At 42.0% G+C, this 25,308-nt stretch overlaps 1 protein-coding gene across 4 annotated transcripts in view; it reads right to left on the minus strand.

The window, feature by feature from the left end:
• The window catches only part of dab1b (DAB adaptor protein 1b), an 87,238-nt gene that overhangs the window by 11,304 nt on the left and 50,626 nt on the right, over positions 1-25,308 (minus strand). For all 4 annotated transcript variants that reach the window (XM_071491726.1, XM_071491723.1, XM_071491725.1 and 1 more), the window contains 6 exons: positions 14,226-14,837; positions 7,962-8,101; positions 4,581-4,679; positions 2,495-2,626; positions 528-647; positions 7-45 (listed from right to left, as the gene is read on the minus strand). In XM_071491726.1, the coding sequence (XP_071347827.1) occupies positions 7-45; positions 528-647; positions 2,495-2,626; positions 4,581-4,679; positions 7,962-8,101; positions 14,226-14,295 (600 nt within the window). In that variant the 5' untranslated portion in view covers positions 14,296-14,837. The remainder of the gene's footprint in view (positions 1-6; positions 46-527; positions 648-2,494; positions 2,627-4,580; positions 4,680-7,961; positions 8,102-14,225; positions 14,838-25,308) is intronic.

Genomic DNA, 25,308 nt, shown 5'->3' on the forward strand with positions numbered 1-25,308 from the left:
ACCTACCTGGTAAACTGGATCATCCACTTCGTCCTCCAGGATGGTCTGTGTGGGTTTGGGACAGAAGGCAGACGACACATTTTGTTTTTCATCAGTAATTTTTGAGAATTCACAGTCTCATTGGAAAATAAATGGACAAAGAACAGAGAACAAAATAAATTAATCTTAGTCTTTTCCCATCAACCAAGCATAATTACAGACTGACAGTGAGTTTTAATGAAACAGCAATTTGCTGCACCATAAACAAACTGACACATACAGAACATTTCCTGTCACACATATCTGATTCTCGGGGGGAAAAAAAAGCATCCAAACCTGTTGCGCTTCTATTATATTTAGATGTTCAAATCAGAAATCGGTGGTGCAGACAAACACAGTCTGTGGAGCACTTCAGATGAAGCTTGAAAGTGTTAAGATTTCTGTTGTGTGAATGCGTTGCTGGCTGAGTTATAGCGTGTGATCTCGCCTCCAAATGGGAAATGAAACTGAGAAAAAAGCAAAAAAAAAAAGGGCTCTGAGTGTCCTACCTGGTAGACCGCCTGCTCACACTGTTTGTCCTTCTGAGCCTTTTTCTCCATCTCCTCCCGCTGTTTAATGTCGTAGATGAGCGTGAAGAGGTCGCGCAGGTCAATGATGAGAGGCTCAGCCTGAAATGAAGGAAGAAGGAAGGGGAAGAGGAGGATGTGGTAAAATTGAGGAGGGGAAATTAATAAGAGGGAGAAATGAATTAAGAAAAAAACAGACAAAGGGAAAGATGTGGAGGAGTATAGTAAAGAGATCCAGTGGAGCAAAGAGCAATGAAGAGCAAGGAAGAAGAAGAAATGGAGGAAAACAGGTGGAGACAGAGGGAAAATGCAGAAGAAGAGGAGCAGCGCAAAAAGGTTCTTAAGATTTTCAGAAAATAAAAAAAAATAAAAACAAATAATTTACCCTCAAACAGCTCTGTGAGCCGAGTAGGAGGAAAACATATTTTTTATCCGTGATTGGTGTATTTGTTAATATGTTAGCCCATATTTATTACAGGCTTTTTTTACTTTTAACCACCCACTTGAGTGCCTGGATTTCTTATATCATTTTTTTTATAACACACTCCCCCTCATGCATGAGGGCATATTTTTTGTGCTTTTTTTTCAAATTTTCTTCGCAGCCAAATGCCGGGGGCAGGTGGTGATTGTTGTTCGACAAAAGCTTTGGCCATCGCCGCGTTTACAAGACAAGAGGTGATAATACACCCTCTGGACAGCGCCATTTCTTCAGGGCTGATCTGAGGCCAGAGCTAGCTGGTTAGCGTGCTAACTTCAGTAGAAGAAAAGACTTGATAGAGACAAGAGTTAACAGTTAACTCAACTCAACAAGTTTCTTTCAGACTGATAATTAAACAGCTGTTGATATTGCTAATATTGGCTGCGCAGCAATAGCAAAACTTACAAATAGCTCCTTTAAATTATGTCTTCTCCCCTGAATTCTTTTTACTTAATGAATATGTTTTTGTTATGGGGAGTGACCTTTATGCAATTTATATATTTCATTGGTATGTTTTTTATTTATGTATTTATTGATGTCTTTTATGTTATTTTAGTTGGTAAACTCACATGGAATTGATGATGTTAATGTAGAATATGTATGGCAAAACGTGGATGTTTGGTGTCTGGCTCTGATCTTGTCACTCCCCAAAAAGAAACACCAAGTCCAGCACAGCAGGGAGTTGGGAGTAATGATTATAATTTATAATGGTCAACTAGTGTCCTGTTGTAATACGCCTGGTTTTAAAACTAGCAAACTAGTTTAGCAGAAACAAGCATTAGTGGTGACATGTAGCTGCATTAATACTGACATTGGTTTGTTTTTTTAATTACAACAACAGTAATTGTGTTACAACTCTGAGCGCAGTTTCCTGCACCACAGTTGTTTAGAAAAATACAGACAATTCATTTTTACATGTAGCTGTATTACCATACATTCACACCACAACAGTCTTTGTGGGGTTTTTTCTTCTCTCCCTACACTGTTTAAACCCACATTTGTGCACTCCACACTTTTCCGCTGGAGTTCCTCAGTCAAGTTTGAAGATCTGTAGACTTGACACTTGAGACTTGAACTTGAGTTGCTCTTTAGAAAATGAGGATTTGACTCCCCCGACACTTGAATTGGGCCTTGAAAGCAAAAAGTTTTTCTGACAGTGCCAGGTGGGCCTTGCATAGCCACACATCTTGAAAATTTAATTGCTAGGCCTATGCACTAAAAAGACTTGGTCTTACTTACATAAAAAAAAATATTGCTTTCACACACAATTCAAAGGAAAATGTTAAAATCTTGTGCCACTTAATAGAAAGACTTGCATCTAAAGAATTTCTCTATAGGTATGAATTTCCCTATAGGGATAAATAAAGCATTTCTTATGTTATTATTCATTATTATCTTATTTCATATACAAATCTGCTGATGGAGTGGGAAAGATTTAAAATCAGCCTTAGCAGAGTGGAAAAGTACTCACCGACTGTGCAGTCTTGATGGCCACAAACCTGTGGTGGCCCTCTTTCCCACAGACATAGCCAAAGGCTCGGTGGTCCCTGGTGTCCTTAGCGATGTAGCTGATCTCATGGACTGAGTGGTGATGCAGGAGCACCTAGACAACAGGAACGTGAAGTGTTGTACAGATGAGATCATGTGGGCCTGGAGAAATATGCTAATCACACATCTACTGTCTGTTCTTTTCATTCCTAGAGATGCAAAAAAAACAAAAACAACATGTCTTGTTTCATTTGAAAATCTGCCTTTTGATATAATATTTTACAATAAGCACTGAACCCTGTGTTGGCAGAAAAAGTAGGTCAAACCTACTTTAAACATCTTTGCATATTGTTAAGCTAAACGCAACCAACCAACACAGAGTGAGGCTAAAAGTCTCAGACAGATGGAGGAAAGATTCAAGGGTGTTCAAGTCTCCGTTACAGATGATATGGTAACTACAGAACTAGTTCTCTGTCATCAAGAATAAGAATCCAATAACATAATGTTTGTTTACTTTTCTTCTGTGTTAATGTCCACCTTCAATATGAGCAGGATTAGAAGGGCTCTAATTGTTCATCCAAAACCCTTTTTCAAAATCTACTGTATGATGTATTCGCAACATTGGTGGTTGATGGGCCGCTCTGAAAAACCAGGCATAAACAGAAAACCAAAAAGCTCACAGAACCTAACTACACACCCATATATACACACAGAATAATCGAGCTGTCACTCAGGCACACCTACCTGCTGCTCCTCTATTAGCAAAGATAAGCTTAGGCACTGAGGAGGAGCTTTTATTTGAATATTAGACGATACTCAGTCCCTAGTAACGCCTCAGATTAATGTAAAATACAAAACTAATATGACTACTCTACTCGATTCAGCAGAGAATCATGTCAGCTTTACATAAAGTATTTCCATCTAAATGCTTGCTGACGCTGGCTGCGCTGGAGTGATCACCATTTCTACCATAATCACTCAAGAGGGATATTAAGTGTGGAGTGTTATTTACTGCCAGTAATCAGTAAATAAAATGAAGAGCATTAGGGGGCATGATTTCCAAAACAACAAATGAGCTTGTCAAAAGCTGGTGAGCTGGTTGGTGATGGCGAGAGGCTTAATGTTCTTTTTTTCATTACAGGCGAAAGATACGCCACTATCACCACCAGTCATATTGAAAAGAGATATTACCAAAGATGGGTGTTTTTTGGGGGAATAAACAGTTGGTGGTCGGGTGGGGGTCGGCAGCCACGGGACAAGCGCTATTGCATAATTATCAGTTTAGCACTAACGACAGCTGAGGTGGAGCTGTGGTGTAATTAGCATTAGCGGCAATGATCATTAAGGGGTGGAACTGGCTGCTAATTATCGGTTAGCGCTGATGAGCAGAGTGGGCCTATCTAGCCAACACTACGCCCCAGGACGGGTAAGAGCTGAGCCCCTCGATCATCCTGTAATGGAACAGCAGGCCTCTGAGTCCGCCAGGGGGATGGAAGCCAGGATGGAGGCGGAAACAGCCCGTCTCATAACATCACCATAACATTGCTCACTGCGCTATCATTAGCAGGCAGACAGGGCCTGAGTGATCTTAAGTAGGTCCTGCAGCATACCCCTAATCTTACTAGGGTATATGTTAAACAAGTTAAGGTCAGGGTCAAATATCAAATGCAAGACCTGCAATTTAATGCTGTCAAGTCCAGTCTTTATGACCAAAGGGTAAACTGTCCAGTGGAAAGCCTGTTTGCAGCATTATTGCTTATTTTTGCATTGATGTGTTGGAGAAGGATTTAGATTTTTACAAACACTGCTGTGAAAATAACACATTTTATTTCAGCACAACCTTTTGAATCATGTCTATGTCTGTGCAGGTATTGCTGCTGTGCTAATATGTCAACCGTGCCAACCAGGCTTACAAGATGGCGGCCCTGGCAGTCGTCGTGAACTGAACCGTGCAAGCGTCTGCCTGCCCTCTGGATGTCCTATACCGCAGGTTCACAGAACAGCAGCTGGCAGAGGCCTCACAGTTGCAGCTCAGCCACGGCGGGCCCACTCGCTGATATGGTACTCACCCCTGATCTTTCACAGTAAATCTTGATCCCGCCGAAAGAGACCGTCAAGAAGACCCTCTGCTTGTGCTCCCCTTTGGAACGTGCTGAGGAAGCCATTCCCTGAAGGACATTAAAGGAAATGACATGAGGAGATGAAAGGATATGAGCTCAGCATGAAGGATTGTGAGCTTTCCTCTCTTCCAACTCAGGTGACTGTATCAGCGGGAGATGGAGAGGGAGAGATTGAGGGGCAAGATTCAGCTGGAAGACTGGGGGAGCAGGGTGACAGGAGTTACATAAGGTGTTATAGGACAGAGTGTTCTTTCATGTGCCTTTTCTTGAAGCTTCACTCTCACAGGAATTCACACATCACCTTGTGCAGCGAGTCTTATTATTATTTCCCAAGCACCTTTTTTCTCTTCCTTTTCATGAAGTAGGTCTACTGCACTTCAACGTGACATACACAAGTGCAAGCTAACAACAATAAGGTGAGATTTGCTGACAGAATGGATCTCGCTGCTGACTGACCGGCTCGCAACTTCACATACTGCTGACTGAACAACCAATCCAGCCTTTGAAGTACGTTTTTTCCCATGGTTCCCAGCAGCTCCTTTTTTCTTATATTCTCAACTCTAATAATGAAAACAATTAACATTTCCCACTGTGTGCCATTTGTGTGTATTGGACATGTCTTTCAGAGAACAAAGCCCGTGAGAGAAGAGAGGAGAAGGAAAAAAAAACAGAGGAGATAAGAAAGAGAAGGAGGATCTGCTGCTCTGAATATGTCTGACAAAACTGCAGGCCCAGTTACTCTGATGAGTGGTTGACCTCTTCTGCACATCAGCTGCCTTCAACCTCAACCTTTTCTTTTAAAGCTGAGCTAATATTTAAATACCAAATCCATTATGAGTTGTTTCTGCAGAGAAATGGTGAGGAAAAAAAAAAAAAATATCCATCCATCTTTACATAAATATTTATATAAATATATATTCATATGAGAAAATGAGGAGCTGACGGGAGTAGGGAGTATATAGAGGAGGATAAAGAGCAGAACAAGCAACAGGGATAAGAAAGAGAATGAAGTAAGTGAGAAAGAGGTGGGCAGGTGGGAGAGTCGATGGATGTTGTCAATCAGCCATCGGCTTCTCCATTTGGTGGATTAGTCCTCAAGGCAGCGAGAGGCAGCTCAATACAGACCCCGTCCCCTCCTCTATCCCCTATCCAGATAATAGCAGGTCTGTATTGACTGCTACATTGACTGTAACTGGCTGGTGGCTGGTGACTATTAGAGTCATGTGGAGGGCACTGCTGAAATGTCAGATCAAGGTAGCGAAAAACTTGTTTTATTGGACATACCACTTTAAATGGATATGGGTGATGAGAGGCTTTGCCTTCTGGCTATATACTGCTCTCCTCACAGGGCTTCCCACACATTTAAGCTCCCGCAAAATCTGTGAGCATATACTTAAAAAGCCATACATATACGTCCTCTTTTGGAGAGGGATTTATCCCGTAGCCACCTACTGCAAAGATGCTTACGTGCTTTTTCCCTCCAACAAAGAAAGTGAAAAGTATTTCTTGCCTTTTACTTTGACGCCAGTAAAACATTTAAGAGGATACAGAATAAACTTTTGAGAAGGGGAAGTATGTTATTTCTGAGGAATATGTAGTTTATATTAATAACTGAACAGTAATTGTCTTATCATAGCTTAGCGACCATAACTAGCCACCTGGTTTGATACAGCCAAACCAGGTATATCAAACTTTTATTTTATTAACTAATTTTATCAACTTTTGTGAACTAAAACAAGTAATAATAAAAGCCAAACTAAAAAGAATGGATTAAACACTGTGTTCAATATTAGCTGCAAACAATAGCATGTCCAGCTAACTGGCTTACCTACAGTAGAAACCTTACCCACCATGATCAGGGGACTTTCATACTACATTTTTTGTAGGCTTAGTAGTTATGTGTAAAAAAAAAAAAGGTCCCATTCATGACAAGCACATCCACTTTATAGTATTTCTCACTGTGTGTAAGCTGGTCCTGAATGCTAACCACATCAGGCTAATAGGGACATAGGGACATTTACTCCAGCGACCTCAGCCAAACTCGTTATCTGAGATAGCCTAACAACACGTTAGTTCTCATTCAAAAATCTTGCTTCATTAAAAGTGAAACATACGGCTTAAAAATATAAACAAAATATAAATGTAAAGCTTACCTTTTTCTTATCCGTGTATATAAACTAATCAGCTAAAACAGTGTTATGTAATTTTACATGTTTTCTAATACTAGGAACAACTAGCTGTTGCTTCATTTCCATGTCTTTTGCAGGGATCATCAGCATCACAAAAGTCAATGGAAAATAATTTCAACCAACTCACAGAGCTAAGGTTTGCTTCATTATAAGCTAGACAGCTGAAGATCTGTGAGCCGACAGAGGCACAGGCATCAGCTAGAAATGAGAAGTTTGCTTTTGTTTCTCTTTCTTATATCAAGGGCCCATTGTTTTGAAAACAACTAAGCATTTCAAAAGCTAAATCTACCCTGTTACCACTGTAAAAGGCACATGTGCAAGAATGGAAAGCTTAACAATGGCAAGGGTGGTGGGGTTTCGGGAACAGTGAATTTACAAAACATTTTTAGTTCGCATATTTCAAAATAAGTTCAAGAATCCTTAACCCTTTCATCCACAATCACCAGTGCTCAGACTTTTTTTCTCCAGCTTTGGCTCTATTATTGTGGGGCTGAATTTGACCCAATTTACTTGCAGCATCCTGTTAACAGCATTGCTAAATATTATCTGGGTCACATTATCACAGTTTGCATATGTGCTACAAGTATGAACTTTGTTGTAAAAATAGAAGACTGTGACTGACGTGAGAAGACATACAAGAGGCTGACAAATTGGGGGTGTTAGTGTTCTTGCAGTAACAGGCTAAGGAGTGAAAATTTTAGTGATATACTACATTAAGCGTCTCAGAAGAGGAAGCCAGATTTCCTCTGAGGTCAAAAAAGATGTATGAGTTAATGCTGAGAGCTTTGAGCAATACTAAAAATACAGCAGCCCATTAGAGCGAAAATAAAGTAAAAAGCTGCTACCATTTTGCACAAGATATAAACGCAACCTTACAGTAGCTTTCTACATGACAAAGATCTACAGAATAATATGGCTGGACTTTTATTTGTTCTGTCCGGTCAGTTCTTTACAGAGCTTCAGTGAGTCATACACAGGACAAGACAGCTCCCATGAGTCACCAGACAATACAGTCATGCCCGAGCATGCATTTTCAAAATCTGTCTTTGATGAATGAAGAGGCTCAATGATGTCCCTGCAGACACACACACACACACACAGACACAAACACACACAATCAGACAGACACATAAGTCTGCACCTTCAGCTTCATCATGGAGTCCTGGCACAGCTTGTCCCCGCGAGCCGCCGTCACCTCATCAATCCCGATCAGCTTGGCCTTGTACCGCACGCCATCTCCACGGAAACGCTTAATAAGCCCCGCCTCACTGCGGTCCTGACCTATGGTGAGAGAGAAAGAGAAAAGGAGAGAGGACAAAAATAAGGGGGAGAAAATGAAAGAGTTATTACAGGAAGAACAACAATCATGCAACTTCAGTATCATGCCCTGCTTTGAGCTGGAGAGGCTGCCGTGTGTGTGTTGAGGTGTGTGCTCGTGCGTGTGTGTGCCGATATAAATATTTATGGAATAGGAAATTAAGAATGAATAACAAATTAGCACCAGCGAGCAAAGATTGAAAGAAGATTGAACTTGAAATTGAAAATGAAGTTGGACTAAAGCCAGTGGACTAAATGAGAGAACAACTGAAACACTGGGACCACTTTACCGTCACCTACTGCAGGGCATTGTGGGTCATTTGCACACAAAGCTAGGGTGGAAGGTTACAGGGTGGTTGAGTGGGGGGTGCCTACTCCTACGCTTCACCCACGCCCAGAGTTCCCATGGGTGCTATTGGTGGTGACAAACCAGCTTGAATGGCAGCTATTGAGAGGAATCATCTCGGTCCAGCGCTCACCCACAATCCACCAGGCCCTCCCTGGGTGATGGATGTTGGGTGGTGGCAGGATGGTGGTGTGAGATCGGGGGGCGTTTGCAAGTGTGTGTCTGGATGGCCTCGGGCTTTACGCTGTCACCCCCCTCCCGTCTCCCTCCCATCCCTGTTGCTGATTATTCTGTTTGTCAGTCCCTGCAGCTGCCCTGACACCACCTTGACACTGACACCTTTCTCATTTTGTCTCTGTGCTGCCGTTGTACTGTTTTGATTATGTCGGCGCGAGCCTCGAGCACTGTCTCGTGCGTCTACTGTGCATAAACCATCCCCTCATAACCTGTGCAGGCTTTGGCAGCTTCAACGCCGACTCCCACCGCATTCACACAAAGAGATAGCAGGATTTCAAATCAAGGTCACCAGCACCTTGGAGAATTTAACAGTTTTCAGCCCCCTTTGGTTGCTCAATTCTAGGTCAGGAGCCCGTACACTACATCAGTTAACGACACATTTAGGTGGCGGGCTAAGCTGTGCATGAGAAGAGGATGAGGTTTAATATCCTTAACAGAGACTGTCAAGCTGCACTCAAAGGCCATATTACACCAAAATGAGCTTATTCCACCCAGAAACACACGGTACTGCCATCCATACTACATCTACCCTCACACAAATGAAATTTCTCTCTCCATCCCTGCAATTTCCAAGGAAAGAAAAATCAAAAATTAAAATTGGAAGTTTTTGAAAAAGAGCAAATTAAAGGGCTTGTGCATGTGGAGAAAAAAAAGACTTAGTTCTAATGTAAGCGCTTGTCTTGGCTACGCACACCCTCTCACTAATTCATGAGGGCACAATTCTCTGAAGAGGGGGGGAGGGCTTGATGATGCTAAAGTCATTAAAGTCTCTAAGCAAGTGAATGTTAAATCTGGGTCTAATTCAGACTTGTTTCGCTGCCAGAGGATAATGAGTCTTATATACAGCCTGGCGTGCACACCGCAACCGTGTGGAGAAGTGAACATTCAGACTTTGATGACAGACTCACTAAAGAGACTCACTGTAGACTCTGCTTTGACATACAGTATATACATGATTGCAGCGGAGCTAAACCCTGCATAACAGATGCGAAGGAGGGTGGACACCTGCAATGATCATAGCTGCACCTGATTCGAGAACCATCCCTCGCACAGTGGCTGTAGTCAGTTCGTACAGTATTATGCATTCCATCCTGATTTTACTGACTCATACACTCTGTAATGTAATGTAAAATGCATGCTGCTCCAGTTGCATTTTAAACACGATTGGTCCAATTCAGCGCAGCTCTCTCAGATGAGCTTTAACCAGATGTTCTGTGCCATTTGTTTCTTCACATACAGCGTGCCATTCCCCCTAATAACACTTCAGGAGAGATTTAGAGGTTTATGCACAGTTCCTCAAAAAAAAAAAAAAGTAGGCCTTGCATACCGAATGAGAGTCTTGACACAGTGGCATAACTCGTACACTACGTGCTCTGGGTTCAGATCAAGACGAGCGAGTGTGCTGTATTTGAAAACTAAAGTGCTGCGGGGCATGCTGTTTCATGTTGTTACACACTGTAGGAAAGAAGAAGAGAGAGGGAGAAGGTGTGTGTGTGTGTGTGTGTGTGTGTGTGTGTGTGTGTGTGTAAAACGGGGTGACACATATTCCTCTGGCTTCCTGGATTTACAATTACCCAAGGTTGAAATGTCCTCACAATATTTCTGGCCCACAAGCCTGATGCTCATAATTTGTCTGACAGAGGGTCGCTTAAAGTATTGTCTACTGTTAATCCGTGTCTAAGGATATGCTACACATTGTACAACATGCCTGCCATTTGGGAGTCCTGGTAGTCTCGGGTGGATGTGTCCTGTGTTACAATCTTTCTTCCATCTCTCTCCTCCTAATTTTTCCTGTTGCCCTAATTTCTCGACGAGCCATTAGATAATTAAGTGCCATAAAGTAGCAAATTCTTCAGAAATGGAGCAGAGAATTAACAGCCAGGATGTCAGGGGGTTTCATATCAAACACTGAAATCCCCCACCTGACACACAGGCCTTGCACCAGGACCATGGAGAGAACGATTACTGTTAGCCCTGCTCCATACTGTCTCAGGGCTGGTCTCTGATCACAGTGTTGCATCCTCCTCCTCGCCACACTAGAATGGGGACAGTGAAGGGACAGATGGCAACAGATGGAGAGTCAGAAGTGCCCCTCCAGATATAAGGACTTGGCAACAAGAAACTTTTTGTTGGGGATCCGGGCATCGAGGCAGCTTAACCTTTGAACCTTTCTGAGCGTGGATCTGTGTCTGCATGTCTCGGTCCATCAAAGTCCCTGTCAGCAGGACACACTCCATCCATTTAGCAGTAATGAGAGTGCTCAGTGATGCTTACTGAGCCATACTTTCACCTACATGCAGTGTGCAATATTAATAATTATATTATGCATCTCTGCGCAGGACATTTCATGTCCCTAAAATGAAAACTCTAGGTATGTCGTCCTATCAGCGCAGGGGGGCTGATGACTTTAAGCAATAGTAAAGAGAGCGGGCGTCTGAGGAAGGCAAATCTGTCCCCGCCATCTGCCTCCCTCATGTGCACAAACTACGGTTCATAAGCCTCAGCAAACACACAGATACACATTCACAAACGTTAAAAACAGCACGTGTTCACTTGTCGAGCCCACACTCACATCAGAATCCCTCTACCCAACTTTGGCGCTAAACATAACAATCAGGGTTTTGGTTAAATGACTGATCGTTAGAGCAGTACAGAATTAATGAGGGGTATTGTGCACATCATCAATGCGGCAGACAGACCATTGACTCGCTGCAGAGTTACATGCAGGTATCGATAAGTGCTGGGTGGTGATGGGGGAGATCCTTGGGGTGGGGGGCCCACTATGTTATTATCACGCTGGTGGTGGTGCAGTGTGATGAAAGAGTTAGATAAGTGTACCAACAAATGATTTGGTCGAATATGGGTTTGTATTTATACTGCAAATTCAGAATGAGAGGTGACTGGTGATTTAATCTGCTGTTTGTCCCCATCCGTCTCTTTCTTTATGTCTGTTTGCTGTGTCTCTGTCTTTCTGCTCCTCTCTCTCAGTGTCTCGCTGTCTACCGTCTTCTTTTTTGAAATGAATCATTTTTTTGTGCACAGATTATAGTGGGAGAGCAACAGTTGCTATGGAGATGGAGTAAAGTCACGCATGTAAAGCATTTCTGTCGATGGGTAGAGGGGAGCTTTGGCTTTACAATGGGAGTTTGCTGCAGTGAGATTTGATATTTCCAAATGGTTTTCAAACGAGTGACAATTGGAAATGCTATGGCATCCTGAAAACAAAGCACAAGCTGGTGTGACCAGTACATCCTGTTACTGTAATATCGGGTTTTATGTCTTTTTTTCACTACCATAAAGGTCTTGTTTTCCTCTAAAATGCACCATCAGTTGAGGATACATTAAAGGATAACAGTGACGATAGTCTATATTTTCCTTATTATCAACAAATCCCACAACAATACTAAAACCTTAACTGGTCAATGATGCAGTAATGAATAAAACATCACAGTAATGTGATTTTTTTAGTAGCATAAGGAATTATAGTTTAAAGTACAATAACGGCAATAGAGTTTCTAAAGCCCATACTAACACTTTGCTACTCAAACATCTGATGGGTCAAGTATGTTGACTGCCATACCAGGTGGTGGATGAGGGGCTGATATATCAACTTTGTCTTTTTATATTCAGCCTTGTCCAGTAAGTGTTAGCTTGGCTGAGGGGCTGGAGGTGGCTAGGCCGAGCCACAGGTACAGAAATATGCCTTCAGGTAACCAGCTGTCTTATTTAGAGACTGTCCTCCTTTCAAAAAAACCCTCCAGGTTATTTTTACAAGTAACCCATTACAACCCATAGTTTTATTGTTGAGCGGCATCTAACGTTCATGTGAGACAGCGTCAGTCTTTTCAGTAAATACCCCTAAAACTGCATATTTACGTTCAAGTTGTAAAGCCCTCTAGTGGCTGTTGTGATTATCACAGGAGCAAAAGAGGAAGTCAGGTGCGTTGTTATATTGCGACAAAGTCAATTGTAAATAGTCACTAAGGCACTAAATGTCTATTAATCCATGGCTGAAAATAGTTCCACAAAAATTCACTTTTTACTCCAGTTTAAGTAATGTATTGTGTAGCTCTTTCAAATAAAATTAACATATATATTCTTTCATTTGAAAAATGGCCACATTTGAAAGATTTATGTCATCAGTAGGAGTGGCTGGGTTTGGGCTTACTGACAGGGAAGAGGGGTTCACTGAAGAGGCAGATTTACACTTAGTTGATTTTAGTCTCTTCATGGGATTTGGTGATAAGAAGAAAAATGTAAAATAACAGCAGCCTTATCCTTTAAATCACATCAATTCCTTCTGCTGCTTCCCACCCATATGAATATAAACAGATCTTTGTCTTAATGTACTGCATGTCATCAGCCTCATCCTCAACAGAGTCCTTCACCTGGCCCCAGCCTGCTCTCACCCCCCGGCTGTGCTGCCTGACAGTCTGCATGCATTTACGCGTCCCCATTTCCATTTATATGGATCTAAATAGCATCTTTGCTGATTGTGACAATGGTCCCTGCAGCACATGTGATTAACATGGTAAAGTCTGATAGCCTGTGCTGATAGCCCCCTCCGATGAGCCACATGGCCACGTGTGTAATAGCCCCCTTGCTCTGCTCTCCCCCCTCCACTTAACTCAAATCGATGGGCCCTCCTCCAGCCCGGCCATTTATCTGAGCAAGCCGACAGAGCCAGAGAAACAGCCACAGAGGACCTGGCCCCGTGGCCTCGTTACAGCCAGCCCGCAGAAGCCAGATTTACTGGACTAGCTGGAGTGGCTTTACTCATGGATGGAGAGATGAGGGGAAAAAAAGGAGGAGGAAAAGGAGGGCAAAGGAAAAAGCATCAGCTTCTTACACACTTTCTTCCCTCTCCCTGTGATTTTTACTCTTTCTGCCTCTCTATCTCCTCTTCTTTCCTCCTCTCAGCCAATTCAATCCCATTTCAATCTCCCAGTGAACGTTCGGAGAATGTCTCGTCCTATTACATCACTTACACTGTTCATCAAAGCGACAGGGTGTGAATTACCCTGTCCATGACACCTAAATCATGGCACTACCAAACCCTGGGGCTACATGGAATAGCTGTTACTACATCTAGATCCCTGGGATGAGACAGGGAGCCTCTCAGTGGGCTTGCCTGAGCAGAGCTCCCAGCATTATTTAGCTCCATCCAAACATGGCTTAAAGTTATGTTCATTGCCTGCCAAACATGAGAAAGCTGCCATCTCCCCATTTTGTCTTCTTCACGTTACTGGTTGTCTTTGGAGTACTTTTCCCTCAACATTATCTATCTATCTATCTATCTATCTATCTATCTATCTATCTATCTATCTATATATATACATACATATATATATATATATATATATATGTATATATATGTATTATATATCAGTCCTTTTCTCAATCCAGCAAATTATACACACCCTAACAGCTGAATATTTTACACAGATCTACTGTACATGCAGAATTATGTTGTAAAGAGATTTGGTAAGTAGTACTCTCCCGTACCTTTGATCCTCCTGGACTCCTTTCGCTGGCTGGTTTTGACACCCGGCTGGAGCTCGGCCTCTGCTGACATCCTCCACTGCTGGGTCCCTTGTCCTGCTCACAGCAGATCCACCATGGGTTAGCAGCACGCAAGCTAATCCTCCCAACTCCCAGTGTTTCCGATTCCCCCGCTGCCGTCTTTCTCACAGTCGCTCTTTGGTGGAGAAAATCTCCTTTGAATCCATGGTGAGACGTCTGGTACTCCTCAATAAATGAAGATCCAGCATTGATAACTGCGCTCCGTCACTGTTTGCCCATGGTGTCCGATTATTAACAGATGAAAAGATGATTGAATTATGAACTGGGTGATCCTCTCGAGAGCAGCTTCAGATCAGAACTGACATCTTCTGGAGTGTACCTGAGTTCTCTCCGTGAAGGTCAAGTATCACATGGTCCACTGTTGTTCTTTTCTGAGGGTCCACCTATCGCTCAGGTGTAATTCCCCCCAGGGGAGACTGCAACATTGATTGAATCAAATATTGTTCTTTAGAGTAGGTCAGGAGTGGATATTATTCTTGGGCAAAGCACTTCAGATGCAGTCCGACAGCCCATCACAGTCACTTGCTCTGAGCACTGCAAGGCAAGAAGACAGGGATGACATTTAATGTTACCATGGAGGTGGTTAAAAATTAAAATGACAAACACATACCCCCTTGATCAGTCATTACAACATTAATTTAACACACACAATGGCAGGCACCAATTTAACAGATCAACAAAGATGTTATTATCTCTTCTGGATCATCAATCCTTAATGAGAGTGCAGGAGATGCTTGCTGTTCAGCGCCCACCCTTGAAGGAGACCTGTGGCGAAATATTTGATGCTCCTGTTTTATGTGCTGCTTATGAGTAAATATAGAACATTAAAGCATGACCGGTGCTTCTGTGCATGCAAAGCAAATCTTCAGAAGATGGATTGTTAACGCTCCGAGCTCAAGCCAACAGCACGAGAGGAGGGGAAGTAGCAGAGAGCGATGAATGACAGGCTGTTTCAAAGCAAACTGTGGTGGGAATCCTGGCGCAGCCGTCTATAAACTAGAACCCCCCACATTGTGCTTTAATGCCCTTGAAACATCTACTGCTAACACGGGGGCAATGCCAAGCTGGCAGAGTGGCTGGCACTGCTTCTGTTGGCATGGTGACGGCCCATTGTTGGAAAATGAGGCCTTCAGCCTACCATGGCCTGAAAAGAGCGGCTGCACATGGAGCACCGGGCACACGTTATCCTGTGTGACATTGTATGACATTGTGAGTGTCTGTAATGAGAGTGAGTAGATAAGTATTGTTGATTTAAAATGTATTTTAAGACACAAACACACAAACAAGTAAACAAACATCCAAACAGGAAGAAATCTCAGGTCTGTTTTTGCACTCCCTGCTTATTTGCTTGTAACACTGGAGACACACTGGATGTGTGGCGCGTGGCGCGGCTGCCGTTGCTGATCTGCTGCGGAGAAACACACGTGTGTTCACACCAGCTGCGTGTCTGCTCCGTCGCTGCTACCGCCAGCTCTATCTGTTTACATGGAATTTGCAGGATAGGCTACTTTATTGTTTGATTTCTCTTCATTTTCAATTGATTTCTCATTTATTTTGTGACAAAAAACGCCTCTAAAACACAACTGTCTCCACATGCAGCTGCTAAAATGGTTAAAAATGATATATATTTATATTTTTTGATGTCAGACACTTTAGTGGAAGGTGTCAGTTTTGTGTAATATTGCTGGTAAGATGTCACAATGACAAGAGGTCTTTTTTGGCTCTCGCAGGCAGTGTGTCAGCTCTAATCCATTAACATGGGCACTGAAGTGAAAACCAAGACGTTCCGCAGATGCTACGCACATGCGACGCATCCAGTGTGTCTCCAGCCTTATGTCCAGACTGCCTAAACATTACCTGTAGCTAGCTCACAATGTGTGGAGTGTGCATGTGCATGTGTTAAAGTGACATTTCAGGCCTTTGTCTGACGTCAGTGACCATCTTTCAGTTTCTTCCCATTTAGCATATGCATGATTTTTTTTTCTCTTTGCTGGAAGTTAAACATTTTAATAACTCACACATCTTCGTCTCAGTCATGTCACCCAGGCCCAGCATGCTAAACTTGAATCTTTCTATCGACTTCCAATACCACCGCTCAGCCTCTAAAATTCACTTCACATTCAGTGTTACATAAGTCTGTGGTCTGGTCTCATATTGTTACACAAACCTTTGGGGAATAAAAAATCAAATATTATTAAACTCAGAATGGTACAAAGCTCGCCAGGTCTATTATACTTATATGTACTTATAAATTATACTTATTGTGACTTACAAAGTGCTGAGGCCACAAATGGAGCTACACGGCTAGAGATCACTGAAGGGAAGTGAGAAAATATGTTGTTGTTGTTGTTTTTGCAGTATAGGTGAAACAGCTTTTTCAGTTAGACATTTTTCTGCATTCATATATGTATGTATGCATCTAACAGCTATATCTGCTTCCTCTCTCTCCTGCAGACAACTCCTTCAACCCTCCCATTATTCCAAAATGAGCTGTGATGTTAAGACACATTTCATTTCCTCGAACAACAGGTCAGTGCGGTTACCTCATCAACTCTGGTTCTCCTTTTGCATAGCTGTCTAGACCATGTGTCACCCTTCATGTGTGCTTATGAGGCAGATAATGACACCAAGGTCCAGGCAAAGGGGCAATCTCCCCATAAGTATGTCTCAGACAGAGCAATAGAGTGTCAGCGACGGCAGAGGTATTTTCCATGTCACAAAGAACCTTATCAGAATGTAATTTTCATTACCAACGAGGGAGATATGCCTCATTGTATTAGACGGAAGAGCGATTTAATGTGATGTACGGCTGCTTTTCAAAACCAATGCTATCTAGGTCACCCAGACTCCCCAATCTGCTCCGTGTTTTAACAGCTCCCAGTGTCTCTTATGATTTGGGTCAGAGTTAAAGAGCATCACTCGTTTCTCTAGCTACTCTCAACTGTTAGAGGATGTCAAAAAGCCCTTAACAAAAGCCACGCTTTATTTATTAATTTGTTCATTTTAGTACTACCTCTCTCAAGTGCAAAGGAAAACTTCCTTGAGGGAAGTCAATTTCATTTCTGCTTGCATTTTTTTATTTCCCTCCATCAACCCACCGCTCTCTTTGTCTCTGTCTGCCTGTCTGCCTGAATTTCACAAATCATCTCTGGAGATGCTTGTTTCCTGCTCGAGTCTTTACCCCGTAACCGCATTATGGAACAAAAACAGGCATGCTGATGTGAGAAAACCTGATGTATGGCAACTCTCTTTTCCTTAACATTAAGCACATCAATCATGCAAGCCATTGATTTTTCAGGAGAGGGGTTTGAGTGTATACCTTCACAAGATGAACTAGAGACCCCTCTAGGTAATATGCAGGCACATATATCTTGTCATACAGCTTCTGTGCATTGGGATGAGATGAGATCTGAATCTTTCTGGTGAAGGGAAACCATTCCTTCTGTGCTGTTTTGATCAGTTTGTCATAGAGCTGTCTGTAACCTTTAGTGTACTGGAGTACAGGTCAATCAAAACACTCTACACATCTTCCATACACATTAATACACATTATATATTGGTATCACAATCAACAAGACTGGGTCAAAACCTGGTAGGCTACTAGTAATTAGCCCGTCATCTGTTTGCTTCCCTCCTACCTCTGTGTTTATATTTATAGTATATTTTAATACTGCTGAATTTCTGTTTTCTCCTGTCAGACAACGGAACAAGAATGAAACAGTGCCTGAAACGTGACCCATTAAGACTACATGTTAGTCACCACTCACTTCCAAGCTGCGGATCTGCTGCTAAAACCCTGTTTTTATAGCCGTGAGGTCATCTGACAAAATCACCAAACACACAAGTTCAAGACAAAGACTGTGGTGTGATTTCAGCTGTATTTACTTACAAAATTAAAAATGATCAGAGAAAGTTAGAGGCTCATTCACGTGTGTGGGGCAAAACTGCAACTCTCTTCTACAGAAAGTAGGTAAGGTCTGTCCAAAAAGTCGTTAGATTTGTTTTTAGGTGATTTTTTGAAGAAGAAAAAAAAAAAAGAGGATCTGAAAAGTCAGGAAATCCAGTGACAAAGACGCTAAGTTGGCAACACTGCTTGTTCGTACAAAATCATTTAAAAATAGCAGGGACCAATGGGGAAAGCCCAACACTCAATGGTGTAAATTCATCACTCAGTCAGTCAGCAACATTTGTGTTCATAGGGCCCCTGCTGTTGTGGTCAGCAAAAAATAACATATACGGTGTTGTTACTGTTTTACGTTCTTTATAATTATCTAATTAACGCATATACAATACAATAAGAAACTTGGTGTAAATTTAAAACTATAATTTAGATTTGGATTTATATTACAGAGAAACAAAAGGCTGTAATCTCCAACAATTATACTGAGTTCTCACTCTCTATGGAAGAAAATGATTCATTAAGCGTGATCAGATTTTCAGTCATGTTTACCGTCTCCGAGACATAATGGGCAATCACTGAGCCAGCGTTTAACTCAGATCATTCTTGAGATTCTTTTAAGCTCCAGCATTCCAGTAAGTTACATTTCCTCCTGAGACTGGTGTTTAATAGACTGCACAATCAACCTCATATTGTGAGACAAGCCTCCTGCATCCTGCTGCCGATGAGTAACAAAGGTTGAACAGCCATCTATCACTGGATATGGCCAATTACACCTCCATTCACTGCAGTCCCGACGGAAGGCGCAGTCTGTGCTCTCCAGCTTGCATGTGACTGGAGCGGGGAGGCCCCCATCCCTAGACCATCTCAAACTCTTCCGGGCCAAGGCTGGCATGACCCAGGGCTGGTGGAACGTTTGTTCGACAGACTGGCTTTGGCACCTCGCGCTGGTCATCTTTGTTACAAAATTCCCCCCAGCTTATGGAGTGGGACACAACTGTCACAACCTGGCCTAGCAAAGCCCCTCTAAATAGCCCTGCTGTGTTACCTTGTGTCACCTATGGCAGTGAAGGCCCACCAGCTACTGCCATAACCTGTCTATGCCTTTAATCTGTGTTGTTGTGAAATGTTACATTTTTCCGTGGGTTGGGTTTTTTTTTTTCTATTCTCCATCAGCTCTTATCGCAGCCTCAGAATCAACAATAAGGTCGTCTCATGTGGCCTTAGAAGTGGCTAACAGCCCTTGAATCTAAGATAGGGTAAATTTGCGTTTGTTGCACTAATTAGATTTCTGTCGAGCTAGTGAATGACTGGTATATGGGTCTTTGGGGTAATGCTGCAATCTATTAACACTTCTGACCATATGATTCAGTGGGTTAATCATGTTACACACAGTCATGGCAACCTACACAGAGCCACAGAAAATATGCAAATGCACAGTAACAAGACTTTACAAAGGCAGAGCGGTGCTTTGAGCAACATGTTAACATGAAAATGCTAAAGTGAGCTGGTGTTATGCAGGTATTATATTTAACATGTTCATCGTCTTAATTTAGCATATTAGCATGCTAACATTCGCTATTTAGCACTAAACACAAAGTGAAGCTGCGGCTGATGAGAATATCAGTTTTGTTGGTATTTAGTCATGAACCAGTGCTTTGGACAATGCGTTAAAAATATAAATAATGTTTGGAAAGATGCTGAATCGACCAGTCATCTCCCCGCTGTCAAACAAAATAGAAAAATTGAGCTTCCCCTGCTTTAAGTTCCATCTTGAATGTTTGATCATTATCATTAAAATCTGCTCTTAGAACACATTATTTGGCCTGCGTATTGTTATGAGGTCGGATTTGTGGGCTGCCAATATCTTTGAAATTTTCAAGTGGGCCATGATTTGGAAAAGGTTGGGTTGTGTTAGCGGAACATGTCTGTACCAATTTTGATGGCAATCCATCACATAGCTTTTGATATTTCAGGAAAAACTGCAAATGTGAGCCTCATGGTGCTCCTATTGAAAATCTGGGGATCACCAGTAGAGTTCTGCAGACCAATAGGATCAGCAGGATTCATCAATTCATCCTCTGATGAACAGGAATGTCAGTGCAAAATTTCACGGCAAAATTCAATAACGACTGAGATATTTCACCCTGGATCGAAGTGGTGGACGGACCAACCAGCCAAGATTACCACAGACTGGCATGCCGTCCACAGTGCCACACTGCAGGTGCTGCTAACATAGGATTTTAGGAGCATTAAGGATAAAGAGGACTCCCTAATGATGGTCGGTGATGAAACTGAGCAAATCAGCAGCCTTTCTTTTAGCAAGTGCAAATGTGAATAACATTAACATAAAGTAGAAGCAGAAGAAATAGGAACAACTACACTATATTAACATCGCGCTATAAGCCTACACTAAACCATTCCTTTTGATTTCTGCAAGGATTTATCTGAGGCAGAACTGAAATATGGTAGCCAAAGAAGAGAAGAACCATTCCTTTCTTCTTCTCCTTTCTCTGCCTTCCTGGCCTTCCAGGGGGAACTGATAGCCTCTGAGCTCAGGCTGTTCAGCCACGGCCCATTAGTTCACCTCATTCTGACAAGATGGAGGGCCTCTGCCGATGGAACAGTCAAGTGTGCAAGCGGGGAGGAGGGAGCAAGAAAATACATACAAAAAAAATTCAGTTTGGCCATTTGAAGCGCTCTCATTTACTTTCTGGGGGAAAGAGAAGCCTCATTGCTTCAGGTTCAGCAGCTACAGCTGGTAAACTAAATAAGCGTTGCCACACAGTTGCTTTGCTGTGCAGATTTATGTCAGTAAAGGCCTCGGAGCTGTGCACTCAGTTAGGCGTGGCTCCAGCATGGCCGGGCATGGCAAGTGAGAGGGCAGTGAGGAGCTGCCCTCTGAAGTGCTCCTGCATTATCATTTTTACCAGCTCAGCTGCAGGATAACTGGACCCAATTTAGATGGAAGAAGAGCGAGGAGGGAATGAGGGTGTGTGTGTGTGTGTGTGTGTGTGTGTGTGTGTGTGTGTGTGTGTGTGTGTGTGTGTGTGTGTGTGTGTGTGTGAGGGGAGGAGTGGAGGGGGGGGGATCTCTTCAAGTCTGAGATACATGACATAAATGAACAAATACACTCACGCTCACACAGTAGAGGTCTCAAGATGCAAATATTAATGGGGTTTATTTTGAAAGTTTGCATTTCATAGGCTGTTTCTGCCTGTCTGACAGACGTATTCAGGCTAATAAAGTGTCACTAGCTCCCTATGGTGACAGTAAACAATAGCATGAAAACAAGATAAACTACGTTTCCTGTTTTATTCATCTAATTCCACCCACCAAAATATAGCAGGTCTGGAAACCAGGACTCCTGGACCTCTCTCAGAACAGTTAATTGGTGGATCTGGCTCTCCAAAACGACTCCTCTGATGTTACTCTGTGGCTTCCCTGAAGAGTCTTTAATTCACTGTTGATTTGGTTTGTTGTTTGTGCTGTGTCTCAGTGTCTGAACAGTGTGTTAAAACAGGCTATTTACCACGTTCAGTGGGAGAGAGAGCTGGGCCGGCTCCAGAAGGCCTGGACAAACACCATGTAACCTCACAGCCAATCTTTTCTTCCTTCTGTCTTTTTTTCCTCTTTTTGATTTGCTCTGTACTTATCATTTTTAATCTCTGCAGCCTTTTTTTTCAACTCTTGCTATTCTATCTTCATTTCTCTATCATGTTTTTCTCTCCCTCCCACCCCTGTTCTCCCCTGCCCTCCTTTTTCTTTGTCTCCCTCTCTCCCAACATAATGCCTATTTGTGAAAAGAGGGTGAAGCGTGTTTTATTTTGCTGCCACCCCCACCCCTGCTTTCTTTTGTGAGTTACAAAAGAACAGTGGATACCTTGCTTTGGTCATTATTTCATGCAGAGAGTAATTAATGAGACAATTAGGTTTTTTTCCTCCCTTTGTGTTCTCTTTGAACTAAATAAATAGCCAAAAGGTGTCCTCTCTAATTGCACATGGGTCATGGATATAATTAAGATACGCAAGCAGCCTCTTTATGAAACTTGACTGTGAATAACTGTTTCACAGTCTGTTGTTCTGACTGTATTCATGTCTTGAAAGACACAAATTTGATTCAGCAGCATTGTGGACTGGCAACATGACTATCAAACACAACAAAGATCCAGTGTGGCAGAGATAAAAGTTGCTATGATCAAAACCGCTGAGCACAAAAACATTACCTGCAGTCTGCAAGACAGCATTAATGAAGCTGAAGGGAAGCACCTAACAGGCATCTCAAAACCTTTTTGTTTTTCTACTTACTGTTACACTGCTTTATTGATGTTGTCATGTGTGTGACGCACCACACACACACACACACAGTGTTTGATGCATAGTTTCTGTTAATGAAAATGAAAAAGCAGTGTGGCATATTTTGGACTAACTAAAGTAAAACTATACATTTTTTCCCTCATTATTACTGTCATTTTAAGCTGACTGGGGGACTGTATGAAAATTATCACTATAAAAAGGAAAATGAGGGAGCATTTTATACACACACACACACACACTCACACATGGACTTTGAATTTTTCTTACCTTCTTACCTTGTTTTTATATTTCTGCTCAGATTCCCCACAGAGTGACAGCCTGTGTCTGGTTGCATTTATTCCCTGATAGTGGTTGCTATTGTTTGGCTCATAGCTCAAAAACAGAATGGCAGGATTTTAGCACACAGGTAAACACACTGTTCTATGTTTGACATAATTTGCCATTTAGCAGATATTGTGGAAATGATTGCTCCATTAACAGATGTAGAGTTTGAAATGGTGCAGCATTTTGAATTTTAAAACTGCAATAGCTGATTTTTTTTTGGCAGAAACAAAGTTGGGAACCAAATTTTAATCTGATATAGCAAACATGTTAAACAGTTGGTTATTTATCCACCCAGCAGTTTAAAAGAGCAACATGACCTTGCTTTTTCAAAGCGTTAACCATAATAATTTTTATACAGTCCCTAAGGGTCAACCTTGTTTGTATATAGTGTAAAAACGTCATTATCTTCATCTTTGCTCATTTGTTTGCCAAAGTTTTACATGATTTAGATTTCACACTTCCCCATCTATGAAACTTCTCTTCTTCCACTATGAAAACCATATTTAGTTTGGGATTTCTTTCAGATTGTGGCATCTGCAGGAAGAGAGAGAGAGTCTGACTTCACAGAGAAAAGTTAACATGTCCAATATTTCCTGCTGTGATAACTCAGATGGATTATTTGGTTTCCTGTCACAACCCTACTAGTTTCTTGCAGTTTCTTGTAGGAGTTTTGTGTCGGAGCCACTCAAAGCAAAGAAAGAATTATATTTTCAGATCAATTACACTCTTGTTTTTGCAGCTGCAGAAATCATCATTTCCACAAAGTACTTTTAAATTTTTTCTTCTTTCCTCTTGAGTACATCTTTGTTGTAGCTTCACTTCTCCCACTGTGAAGTTACATGTACCTTGTAAAACTGTACTTTAAAAGAAGCTTCCACAACCCACACACACTCACTCACACTCACATGCTATTCCCTGACTACTCTACAATATGTGGGGGTGTAATTAGTGAATCTCCCACCACACCTCAACGTCTCTCATTAATCTCATATGAGTGATTAGGCTGCTGCGACGTATGGAACCACGGGAGGTGTGAAACTGGGTGTGAAACTGTTGTCATCTCATATGTTATCGTACTCTGGAGACTGGGAGGATTAAACCATGCCAGGCACAGCCCATTGGCAGCTAATCATGCTGCTAATGATAAGTGAAATATTCGACTGCCTCTCATTACAATGGCACCGCAAGGTCAAGATCTCACATAGATCGCGAACACACAAGCAGTGCCGCTTGTTGTCTCTCTGAGGAGCTGCCTCTTCAGTTGTTCATGTTGTTTTGTATAAACCCAAAGCAGAGGCCGAACACGAGAGTGAAGCCTGCTGAATATGACACTTGATGGCTGATTAGAGCAAAACATCAGGGTGATCTCCAACTGTGATGCTCTGATGAGAAGTGATCTAAAGGGTCTCATCACAAGACGTCATGCTGACCGATGGTGCTGCGCCAGATGCTTGCCGCTCAGTGCTCCGCATCAGAAGTATAGGATCTGTTACCTGCAGGCGCTTTTTAATTAAAAAAGGTACAAAGTTCCAAATTAGAACAACTGCAATTACTCGACCTGGGCAGACGTTCAGGAAAATCAAACGTCATCAGCCATTAAGAGTGAAATATTCATGCTACGCTTTCCTTACATGCCAGATTAATTGATAGCCGTGGAGATAAATATAGGCTTCTCTCCCCATTTTTCTACTGACGTGAATAAATGAGGGAAAATAATGATGCATTAACAAACCAAATCCAGAAATGTATGGTGTCCTCAGCGGAGGTCAATCTAAGGGTCAGCTCCCTTTAGAGCTGCTTATGACTCAGGGACAAGGCCGGGGCCCATCTTCAGAGGATCTGAGGGCTCCAGGTTCACTGTTCGGCCGTACAGACTGAAATAATAAGGCTGTTCAGGAGACATTCATATCATTAACCTCAAGGCCTTAATACAGGATTATTTGAGTGTATGTTGTGTGCACATGTTGCTTATTCATCTCAACTTATTTTTGCCTAAGGGCTTCTACCAGGTTGATTTAGTCCTGCATGCTCAGGGTTCATTTTTCTTCTATTGGAGTCATTTTCTATGTGACTGCTATTAAACAAACAACTTTTTCATTTTTTCAATCAGTTTCAATAAAGTGAGTTAGCAACCATATTGCCTACAAATGAGTGTCTAAACATAATCATAACAAAGTTCATGGAGCTTTAGCTGCTAGAGTTAAATATTGTCAGAAAAAAAAAGAAAAATGTTGCTAGAGAATACAGATATGTTCAGTATGATTTGGAAGATGTGCTCATCAAAACATGTATTTTATCTATCAAAATTGTAACTAAGGTGTTGTTATATTTCTCTCAAAGTGTATGTAGTTTTTAGGAGACAGGGATATGGTCAAATGACTTTGGTGTATGAGGCATGGCAACAGTTCTCCACAGTAACTTTTCATACTGTTTGTTAGGGCTGAACAATTAATCAAAATATTATCG

This window comes from Trachinotus anak, unplaced genomic scaffold (assembly GCF_046630095.1).
Source record: "Trachinotus anak isolate AG129_WGS33_773 ecotype Australia unplaced genomic scaffold, CSIRO_AGI_Tana_v1 ptg000012l, whole genome shotgun sequence".
NCBI classification, from domain to species: Eukaryota; Metazoa; Chordata; class Actinopteri; order Carangiformes; family Carangidae; genus Trachinotus; species Trachinotus anak.